This window comes from Periplaneta americana, chromosome 1 (genome assembly GCF_040183065.1).
Source record: "Periplaneta americana isolate PAMFEO1 chromosome 1, P.americana_PAMFEO1_priV1, whole genome shotgun sequence".
In the NCBI taxonomy this organism is placed as follows: domain Eukaryota; kingdom Metazoa; phylum Arthropoda; class Insecta; order Blattodea; family Blattidae; genus Periplaneta; species Periplaneta americana.
Window position 1 is genome coordinate 194217301 of NC_091117.1, and position 12173 is coordinate 194229473.

At 37.9% G+C, this 12173-nt stretch overlaps 1 protein-coding gene across 1 annotated transcript in view; it reads left to right on the forward strand.

Annotated features, from left to right (window-relative positions):
• LOC138706084 (obg-like ATPase 1) overlaps positions 1-12173 on the forward strand; it is a 240127-nt gene that overhangs the window by 200039 nt on the left and 27915 nt on the right. The window contains exons 7-8 of the mRNA XM_069835025.1: positions 935-1032; positions 4978-5118. Of these exons, the coding sequence (XP_069691126.1) occupies positions 935-1032; positions 4978-5118 (239 nt within the window). The remainder of the gene's footprint in view (positions 1-934; positions 1033-4977; positions 5119-12173) is intronic.

Consider the following 12173-nt stretch of genomic DNA (forward strand, 5'->3'; position numbering starts at 1 on the left):
TAACAATGGCGGCCGATTGCGCTGCTCTGGGTATCCATGGACTCTGACCGCTATTAACATTAGGCTATCAATATATGCAAAATCACTACCTGCCACCTAGTGGCTACTCGTGTATAAGTGTTGATTGGGCAGGCAGTGGTAAGGAATGTTGTGTTCTATTGTACTTGAACACTCTTCAAAAAACTGATTTTTATGCTTCACAATAATATTACGTTACTATTTTCGAAATTATCATTTCATTATTTAGGATATGTATTCCATTAAAAGCGAAAGTTTTTTTTATTGCAGTTTATGGTGATTTTATCTTAAAAATGATTGAATATACGAATTTTAAATCATCAGGGATTTGACTTGCCACTTTTGTTTTCTTAGGTTAATGTAAGCACATACTATGAAAAATCCGTTTCTGGAATCTGTAGAGTAAGTCGATGCATTTGGATGGTGCCGATGACAAGCGAATGGGCGGAGCCTATCAGTGCGGAAGTGTGTTGCGTGCAGCATCGGCTCATGGCCTCTAAGTGGTAAGATACGCATGGCAGAAGGTGATAGGTAGGGTGGCATTTTATACGGTTTTCTTCAAGCAATGCTTTCCTTCAGAGCGGTCATCGGCTAAGTCCTCTCCACTCACCACTTGCGCAAAGAATTTGTTTCGGTTCCTATACTCTACAGATTTCAGAAACGGAATATAGACTAGACCTGCTTTGCATTTTGTTACTATAGCCGATCATAAAATTACGATACTCGTACTTGCGTGTTTACGAAGATGACTGATTTGGAGGATTCTCTAATCCTGTAAAAATTTGCAAGATTCTTTAAGTTCTTTCTTAAACTTTGGAAGTTATATTTAATTTATTGACTTCTTGCTTACAGTACTTAGAAAATGTTCTATTGTGCGATTAAATTTTGGAGCGCTAACTTTGGTTTTCTTTTGCAGATTGAAGTGCTCAACAAACACCTGTTTATAACATCGAAACCTCTCATTTACCTGGTGAATCTCTCGGAGAAAGATTACATCAAGAAGAAGAACAAATGGTAAGTTGCATGATAGCATTACGCCAGGCTCTGTATAAAGAGCCAGTGGCGTCTCGTGAAGTTAGTGAACTATAAATTATCGACGTAGCCATTAAAGACGGAGGTTAAAATCCATTATCCGGCTTGTCTTGCTGGCAAAATTCTCTGTGACGTATGTTTTAATCTCCCCAGTATATTTCCCTATTGAGAGCATAGCCAGCAAGAGAAGAACCTCCCAGCACCATAGTATTTTCCTTCCTCCTTCTTCTTCGTTTTCTTCTTCTTCTTGAAAACAGTATTTGACCTCTCTCTCTCTCACACACAGCCTCCTTATTTCGCCTCTATGCAATCTCTTGTGCTACTCTTGAAAGATCCTCCTGTCTGACAGTGGTCTTGCGGTGTTGCATGGCACTGCAGCCCATACTGTACTCTCCAACAGCATTGCAGGTTGCTATGTCCAGCCTCTTATTGGAAACTAAATTTTTCTTGGACATTTTCGCCATGTTGAAGCGTGCAAACTTTCACTTTAATTTTGGGTTGATTGCGGTGGTATTAGTTCCTAAAAGCATTAAAAGATGGTAGAGGAAGCACGTTTTGGACCAAGGTCCGCCTATAAGTCAGGTCGTCGCACACCGCCATATTTGCGCCATGTATTCGGTTTGTTTACATTCGATTGTGGCATTCATACAGTCATCTTTGTAGATTGAAAACTCAAAAAAGTTTCATATCCATTGTTCAAGAATTAAAACAGAAAATCAATATCCCGAATTTAAAAGAAAACTTACAAATTAAACCAAACCCTTTAACTCTATTAAATATAGAATATAATCTAAATTTAACAGAAGAAATACTGAAATCAGAAGTAAACACTAAAATACTGAAACAATTGTCTTTAGAGACAATTAATATTAGGTACCCTCCACAAAACTGGCATCATTTATACACCGACGGATCCTTGATCTCCAGAGAACAAGGTGCCGGTGCAGGTGTTACGTGCTGTCTCTTCTCACTTTATAGATCTCTTGGATATGGAACAACAAGTTTTGATGGTGAAATCATTGCAATAAATGAATGTCTCAGGAATCTTCTATGCCACATCAATAAATTTAGGAATGCAGTTATATTGTCAGACTCCAAAGCAGCTATTCTATCAATCGTCTCTAAACACACACCTTCATCTCAAACAGCAGAAATAACTAAAATGCTCTCTCAATTATTATCACTCAATAAAAGAATTGTATTCCAATGGTTACCATCCCATTGTGGAATCCTGGGAAACGAGAATGCGGATGCTTTAGCAAAGAAGGGCAGCACTGCTACTTACAGACCTGTTACTAAATCTACGTATTACTCTGTGAAGAGATTTATTAAATCTACATACTTAGACTTCAACAAACAAAATTTGATAACTCAATCCCAAGGGAAAAAATGGAACTCTCTGCATCAAAATCCACAGTTAATTCCCGATTTGCCACGAAAATCGTCTGTAGCTGCATTTAGAGTGGCAACAGGCCATGATTGTTTGGCCAAACACCTACATAGAATTGGAATATATGAGTCCCCTAACTGCCCATTGTGTAACTCAAACCAAGAAATGGATTCGGAACACCTCAAAATCTGTGCTTCAGTGGCTAGTCATGATAATATCTTTGAAAAATATTGGAGTGCAAGAGGTCAAATGACTTTATTGTCAAACGCCTGGCATTAGAAAACAACAACAACATTCGATTGTGAAAGGAATTTGTGTTAATATTTATATATTTCATATAATAAGTTTTCCAAATGCCTGGATGTGCAGCCCCAAATTCCTCAAGACATTCCAATAAAGTTTTTAGATTCTTTGTCTTTCCAATGCTTATACATTGGTGGAATGGGATGAGAAGACCTAACAAATGTCGAAGCTTTTCGTCAGCGACGTCTAGCGACCTTGGCTTTGGAGCATCTACAGCGAAAATGGAGGGAAATTTGAATATTAGAGTTGAAAAATAATGATATTACTTACAATAGAGAAAAAGTGTGCGTTACATGTTTTAAACTCTTTCATGCGGGATTGTAAAATTGGTCGCCAGACCTTTAAAAATGGCGGATGGAGTATGAATATAGGACAAAAACGTAGACAAATGTGTAAAGTCATAATTTATTTTTTGCTATTTTGGCCGAAAATTCAGCTCTTGTGCCTCTTAATAAACTAGGAGATATTAGCTGTCTTTTGAGTCTAACTGCGTTTCTACAGTTTATATATATTTTCCAACATAAATCATATTAAAATCGGAGCAATAATTTTGGTACACGTTGTATTACGGTCCGATTGTGAGTCACGTGCAGGGACCGGACTACAATCACGCTTCGTATTGTATCGCAGTGTTGGGGGAATGATTATTGAAACATTCATCGTTCCTAATTACTTCGTAGTACTGTGCCCTCACCAAAGTGGCACACAGTCGGTCCAAGCTAGCTAAGTAAGTAAAGTTCGATTCTCGATCTGTATATAGTAAGAGAATTTACTTTTCATACAGTAAAAATTACAAAAGACTAACATGAAATAATTTTGTGATAAATAAAGAAAATAAGTTTCTTAATGTTCTCATATTCCTCCGGGGATCGTATCATCATTTTAGTTTATTTGTGAAATTTGTGTGGAAAAAGAAATACCGAAATAATAATTCATACATGCACAATAATTGATTAACATGGTACATACCAATTACTGTAAAGTACTATTAAATTGATTATTAACTTTTATTACGTCATACTACTTTTAACCAATAAAACGGTACGGATCGATGTTTCAACCAATGATGGCTGCTTATCCTACTAATTGTATCACCTTCCTAGCATTTGTTTGATTTTATCACTTCCCTAGCATTTGTTTCTTCTTTTGCCAACATTGTACTTTCAATAATTTTATTGTAGGTCTATTTTTTAAAATGATTCATGTTTATATTATCATTCTTAATTAAAACGTTTTGTATGTTGATAAGTGAGTGATGGAGATCAATGCTGTCATTCAATATTGTAATAGACTGCAACCAAATAAATAAATTGTAAATTGTAATGAAAACTTTTCTATTTTTTTTTCAATTTATTTATTTTATGTCGCTTTAACTTAGAAAGTCATATCGCGACAATACATAAACAATGACTTTTCTATTATTTGCCTTGTTTTTATATTATTTAGGTTATGTTATATAGGTTCTTCTGTATGAGTTTATGGATAGTCACGTATCAGAGATTATTATATATATATATATATATATATATATATATAATTGAAGTTGAATGCAACTGTTTTAATAAAAATGAAACTGAATCAACAAAGTCTTCTTGACTAGTAATATAGAGTGCAATGAAAATTCTATAGTTGACACAACTCGTAACAAGAGAACAGCTAGTCATTACAAACTACTGCCATCTAGCGGAATATTTGTAATGATGAGATGGTGCAATCACGGCCGACTTGATGCTCGCTTCGCTTCTTCTTTACATTTTCAAGACAATTTTAGTAAGTCAATATTTTATCATATTAGAGTACTTTATTTCTTCTAATCTTTATATACTTTCTTCTAATCGTGTAATAGTTAATTATATCCCACTCGAGTTTTGATTTTTTCTAGATAAATCAAAACCTCTAGTGAGATTACTGTTAATTAAACTTATATTACTTTTCTTTCGGGCTTCCACACACACACACACACACACACACACACACACACACACACACGCACAGATACACATATCCTCGTTTGTAAAACTTTACAGATCGTTTACCTGCGTAGTACCCATGCCACAAATTAGTACAAACAGCAAATATGCTGTATATATTTCATAAAATTTCTCATGTTTACAGACGGAACATATTTCATGATTGATCAGCATTGCAAGAGCCTCATAATCATAACCAATGTATGTAAGAAAGTAAGAATGTCCTATGTGGTAATATTTGTATTGTCGTCTTGTATTGTTTAGGCTGATAAAAATCAAAGAATGGGTCGACAAGAACGATCCGGGAGCTATCATCATTCCCTTCTCGGGTGCTTTTGAGAACAGACTTGCCGACATGGAACCAGAGGAAAGAAAGAAGTACATAGAAGATGTTAAGGCATCAAGGTAAGTTGCGACTCATTACGCATTTTGATTTAATTTCCTTACTGAATGAGTAAAGTGCTTAAGATTAGAGATCGTTCGCTACCACGATTACTCGATACTCGATATTGCAACTTTAAAAGTGGAAATTGAAAGCATAAAAAATTAAAATACATCGAAGACTATTGGACTTTATAATTGGCTAATAGCATGAGCATCCTTGAAATGTAACAAAGGGATTTCAATGCTAATATAATACAAGGTGAACCAGAAAAACGGGCGATTTTAAACCCGGCTCTTTCGGCTAAGTTCGGTAGGATTCGGCTGTCAACATTCTCGTTGTGTTTATACTGTTTTCGCTGTAAGAAAAATCCTCATGTAAACACAAGCACGTGGCTGTCATCCGTGATTGGCTCACAGTCGAAACACTCACACGACGCAGGAAAATATAGTCCGTATTTGGAAACTATCATCTTGTATTATTTGAAAATATAAAATTGAATTCTAGTTGTTAAATACAATGAAACATATAACTTCACTCATATGTAAAACGCTATGTAAAAGAAAAGCTACTTTTATATTTTGTTATGTACTATGAACGCGGATGAATACCAATAGTAATACCGAGGTAGTCTGTTCTTGTAACAAGCTGGCGTCACTTGAGCTCGTAGTTGTTCACGTAAGCACGTGGTACTGAAGTATGGCTTCTGCCTCCTCGGTGTGTGTGGTTATTAAACATAAGAGTGGAAACCTTCTCAAAAGCGGAGAAAAACAAATAGTCTTAAATGTATATAATAAGTTATGTGAGTTTTAATCATAGTAATTATAAAATAAATGTTTCCTAAGCAAATGAATGCATAATAGTGAGGTTAGGCCTACTTGACGAGTAACGGGAAATGTTTAACATGAAACAGAATGTACAACAGTAGGCGGGAACATGTACTGAGAATCTATGGCGCCAAACAACGGCCAATGAAGCCTCACTTCAGTTACGTGCTATTGTTTATATTAGGATTTTTCTTACAGCGAAAATATTATAGTAGGAGTGTATACCATTTAGTTAGGATGGAGCATTGGAGTTGTGCACAAGGTGTGTCATCAATGCTTATTAAAAAAAATAAAGTTATAGTTTCGTGACTGCGTAGCGCTTGTTTCGACAGCATTGCAATATCCATCGTAATGATCGAGAGTGAAGCGCTATACAGTGAAACCTCTCCTTACGGACACTCCCAAGATAAGGACACTGCTCATATACGGACAGATTTTTATGTCCCAACTGAAATAATATAGAAATAATGATAAATTTAACTCTCGTTTACGGACACTCTCAGACACGGCCACGGACAGCTGTTTCACAGTCCTACTGCGGACAGAACCTGGATTTCAAGACCCAATGTGTTACAAAAATAGAAAATTTAGTTTTGAGAACTGTACAGAAATTCTTTAACATGAAAGAAGACAATAAGGGTCTCGTAGGCTACCACTAGTCCAGTCGGCTATCCCTTGTTAGCTGGAAGCGGGTGGATAAACGAAGTCATTAAATTTAACCTGTCTGATGGGTCCAAGGTTTCCGCAATCGTGAAATTGTATTCGACACATGATATGGTTAGTAGGATTATTCTCTTCACTTCAATCAGTTGTTCTTTTTCGAGAGACATGGCACCTGAACGTAAAGTTTAAGTTGAAAACTGTAAATTACAGTACTGCATAACTGTAGACCTAGAATAAAATTGCATGGCACGGTACTGTATTTTCCTTCTTTTTTTTTTTTTTTTTTTTTTTGGTCTTATCTACTATAGTTCAAAGTTGCAAAGAATTTACTGTAGTATAGTATACTGTATTTAGAATTAAATTATAGTAATACATTGATTTAAAGCGTGAAGGGATACATAATACATATTATAAATTTACTGTTAGATTGGGGAGCCTCCCTCCCAATAAAGGACACCTCCCATATGTGGACAAATTTTTACGTCCCCTCGATGTCCGTAAATGAGAGGTTTCACTGTATTCCCCGAGAGACCAATTCGCCATGTTGAATCCCAAGCGAGTCTGTGTGAAGGAAACAACTATACGGAAAGTAAAAGAATTCGATATGTAGACACATTTTAGAATATTACCGGTTCTTCTATATGGTTGTGAAACTTGGACTCTCACTCTGTGAGAGGAACATAGGTTAAGGGTGGTTGTGAATAAGGTGCTTAGGAAAATATTTGGGGCTAAGCGGGGTGAAGTTACAGGAGAATGGAGAAAGTTACACAACACAGAACTGCACGCATTGTATTCTTCACCTGACATAATTAGGAACTTAAAATCCAGACGTTTGCGATGGGCAGGGCATGTAGCACGTATGGGCGAATCCAGAAATGCATATAGAGTGTTAGTTGGGAGACCGGAGGGAAAAAGACCTTTAGGGAGGCCGAGACGTAGATGGGAGATAATTTTAAAATGGATTTGAGGGAGGTGGGGTATGATGATAGAGACTGGATTAATCTTGCACAGGATAGGGACCGCTGGCGGGCTTATGTGGGGCGGCAATGAACCTTCGGGTTCCTTAAAAGCCATTTGTAAGTAAGTAAGACACATTTTAGTTTTAAACATTAAATTATATTATTAATTTTATGCAATGGTTGGTTATGCGGCTCCATATTGTACAAATAATTGTAGGCATGGAGTCTATAAATTGTACCATTTTCCTGTTGACAAAGAAAGAAGAAATAAGTGGCTCATATAATTCGAGACGCAAGAGTTGGACGCCAGCAATAAATAATTAACTTTGTAATGTAAGTATGATTCAACATATTTTATGGTCAAATATTCCAAGAAATGAAGTAATGTGATTTCAATATTTGCATCCAGTAGTTATCAGGGGATTGTAAGTGTATCGATTGAAACATTTGTTCAGGCTGCATTACTTCGTATAAAAAAGGTAAAGGTATCCCAGTCACATGCCATGGGGGGCATGGAGGTAGAGCTCCATGCTTTCCGTGACCTCGGCACTAGAATGAGGTGGTGTGGTCGGCACCACGCTCTGACTGCCTTTTACCCCCGGGAAAGACCCGGAGGCTGAGTGAACCTCGGGGCCGTTCTGAAAGTTTGGCAACGAGAAAAATCCCGTCACCACTCGGGGTCGAACCCCGGACCTTCCAGTCCGTAGCCAGCTGCTCTACCAACTTTCAAATAGAGAGTTTAAATCATTGAGGTCACTGATAATCTAGTGGTCAAAATGCTGGTCTCTAAGTCAGAAGTTCGAGGGTTCCAGTCTCTATGTGCAGCTTTATTTTTCTTAGGTGTAATTGTTTTCTAACTTCAAATTAATTGGTTAATTTTCATTGAAAAATTGACGTAGTGTTATTTTATACTTTACTTAATAGCCTATTTTGTAATAAATTAATTTTCATCGAAACATTAATCCACGTAGGGGCTACTTTACTTTTTGTTTTTGAATTAGTTACTGAAGTAATTAATTTTCATCTAAATACTAACGCATATAGGGCCTACTTTGCTTTATACACTCAGGGACAAAAAAAACAGACACTTCTTTATTTGCTTGTATTTTGTTGCCAATTATTTCAAAATGAAACAAAACCCATTTTAACAAAATAATGTTTCATTTAGCACTTTATACGACAACATTTGAAAAAAAAAATCTCTGATGAGAGAATTTACAAAAAATTACAAAGGGCGTATAACTATGGCATCGTTTGGCCTAACTGATTTTTCATTTTATGGTGCCTTAAACATTAAAACTCTTTTTAGTAACGGGTGTTACCCCCTCTGGCTTGAATAACTGCATCCATACGTCTTGGCATGCTCTCAATTTAGTTAGCAATGTCTTCTTGAGGAATAAGTTCCCATTCTTCGCCAAGTGCTCGCCTCAACTTTTGTAACGATTCTGGTCTCGGTCATCTATTCTTAACACGCCGTCCCAGCATGCCTCACACGTGTTCAATTGGGTTCATGTCTGGACTCCTTGCTGGCCATGGAAGAACATAAATTCCCACTTCTTGGAGATAATCTCAGACCGCATGGGCAATATGCGGCCGTGCATTATCATGCATTAAAACAAAATTATCGCCTACAAATTGGCCAAATGGCACAACATGATCAGCCAAACATTCATTTATATACCTATCAGCTGTTAGTCTTCCATTTTCAACAAAAACCAACTCTGTACGAGCATCCGTACACACTCCTGCCCAAACCATCACTCCACCATCTCCATACGGCATATTTTCGGAAATGCAACACTGTGAAAATCGTTCTCCCCTCCTTCTCCAAACTCTTTCACGTCCATCAGGTGAGCACAGATTGAAACGGGACTCATCGGTGAACAGAACACAGCTCCACTATCCATTTCTCCAATCCCTGTGATCATTTGCAAAACGCAGTCGTTCAACTCGATGCATCCTGAGAAGTCTGGGACCAGTTGCAGGTCTACTTGATATCAGTCCACTTGCTTTCAACCTCCTTCTAACTGTTTTGGCCGAAATTGGGCGTCCATGCATGTTAACAAATTGCTGGGCTACACTAGTAGCTGGCAGGTTGCGCTCCCTAAGAACTCTCAACACCATATACCTGTTTTCATTTGGATTTGTAGCTCTTGGACGACCCGAACCTGGTCTTCTGGTATATTCTAGGGTCTCTCTATACCGTTTTACGGCATCATGGGTTGTGCTTCTAGCCATATTCATAACATTTGCAATGTAACGTACACTGCGTCCATTATCGTAAAGGGCTACAGCTCGAGCCACATCTTCAGGTCGCATCTTGTTTTAAGACAAATGTTACAACCCCATTTAAACTCAGAAAATGTAAAAATAAAGAAATAACGAATGATAACGATAATGAAGCACAAAATGGTTGAGACAAAATTGTTATAGCTGAGACTCCGAAAGCAAAATTGGAATATTTGGTTGTAATGGCTTGTTTATAAAACAAAAAACAATCAACAATGTATACACGTCTCCATAACAACAGATGGCTACCATAATATTGTATGAGAAGATAAGGTTTTGCAAAATACCAGCAAATATTAATGTGTCCGGTTTTTTTTTGTCCCTGAGTGTATTTTAAAATTAATTACTTCATTAATTTTCACTTAAATTAATACACATTGGATTTATTATAATGTATATTTGTAATACTCTTTCAAACTTTCATTCACATGGATTTACTTTACCATTGTATTTGCTTATTTCACAAGCAACTATAATGAAAAATTACTGTCTCCCAACCTCAAACATGCATACATAATCTTGTCCTTCTCATGTTAAAAATGTTATGTCGCCTTGACTGTGGGATTCAAAATGGTGGTTTGTTCTGCTTGTATAATAAAGTGCTCTAATTCAGAGCATCCGCGCATGCTATCAAAACGTGGCTGAAAAGTTGGAACAGACGGGTTCTGCTCTATAGAAGAGTGCAGGAAGAATGGAAAGCGTGCGAACATCAGGGAACATCACTGCTGTAAGAACTACATTCTGCTCGACGTCACTCTGTTTCTCTTGGGACATCGCGTTCTTGTGTCTGCCGAATGCTGCATAAAGCCTTAAAATTCCGTCTTTACAAAATGCAAATGGCTCAGGCATTACAGGAAGGTAGATGCGCTTGCATGCACAGATGCCACTGGCCCGTTACACAGCAAGGCGGATCTCCTCCCTCCGCTCTACGCATGCGGTACATTTCGTGTCCGTTGTTCGAATTCAGTGTAAAGTCAGCGCAATGGATCGTAGGAGAATGTAAACAGTCACGCAAGGTCACATGCTCTTTATCTCCCAGTATGGTTGGCCCATAGGGGGTGGGAACAGGCTACGGAGTGCAAATCAAGATTTCAGGTATAACTCCCTGTAAAGTTGATTTGAATAATTTCGAGGGAAAAATTATTCCGGGGCCGGGCATCGAACCCGGGACCTTTGGTTTAACGTACCAACGCTCTACCAACTGAGCTACCCGGGAACTCTACCAGACACCGATCAAATTTTTCCCTCTGTATCCACAGACCTCAAAGTGGGCTGACAACCGTCAAGCAACCAACTTCGAGTGCACACTAACTCCTTGTTGTGACTTAAATTGTGGTACGTTAAACCAAAGTTCCCGGGTTCGATTCCCGGCCCCGGAACAATTTTTCCCTCGAAATTATTCAAATCAACCTTACAGGGTGTTATACCTGAAATCTTGATTTGCATAATACACGTCACTGTTCGTGAACAGAAAACCACAATTTAAGTCACACGGAGTTAGTGTGCACTCGAAGTTGGTTGCTTGACGGTTGTCAGCCCACTTTGAGGTCTGTGGATACAGAGGGAAAAATTGGATCGGTGTCGGGTAGAGTTCCCGGGTAGCTCAGTTGGTAAAGCGTTGGTACGTTAAACCAAAGGTCCCGGGTTCAATGCCCGGCCCCGGAACAATTTTTCCCTCGAAATTATTCAGGCTACGGAGTGTTTACATTCTCCAACAATCAATTGCGCTGGCTTACTACAAACCAAAGTGGTAGCTGCTTATTTTATCTCCCAAAGGATCAAAAAGAGCACGATTATGAGTCGATAGTAATAGGATGCCAAAACTAAATTGGGAGGCTAGAACAGAAATAAATAGAAGAGGAAGATCTAAAATAAAATTGAAGGGTACATTGACAAATTAGTAAATAAAAACGGAAAGATCTAAGGACACAAAAAGACTAACACAGAAGAGAATAAAATATATGGAACACAACGTCTGAAAGGGCATAAGGAGAAGTTAAAAAAGGACAATAATAACACATGGGAACTAAAATAAATTTAAATAGTGAAATATTTTTTTTAGTTGGTTATTTAACGACGCTGTATTAACTTCGAGGTTATTTAGCGTCGATGAGATTGGTGATAGCGAGATGGTATTTGGCAAGATGAGGCCGAGGATTCGCCATAGATTACCTGGCATTCACCTTACAGTTGGGGAAAACCTCGGAAAAACCCCAACCAGGTAATCAGCCCAAGCGGGAATGGAACCCGCGTGCGAGCGCGCAACTTCAGACCGGCAGGCAGTGCCTTAACCGACTGAGCCACGCCGGTGGACATGAAATTTTAGAACAGGTGATTACT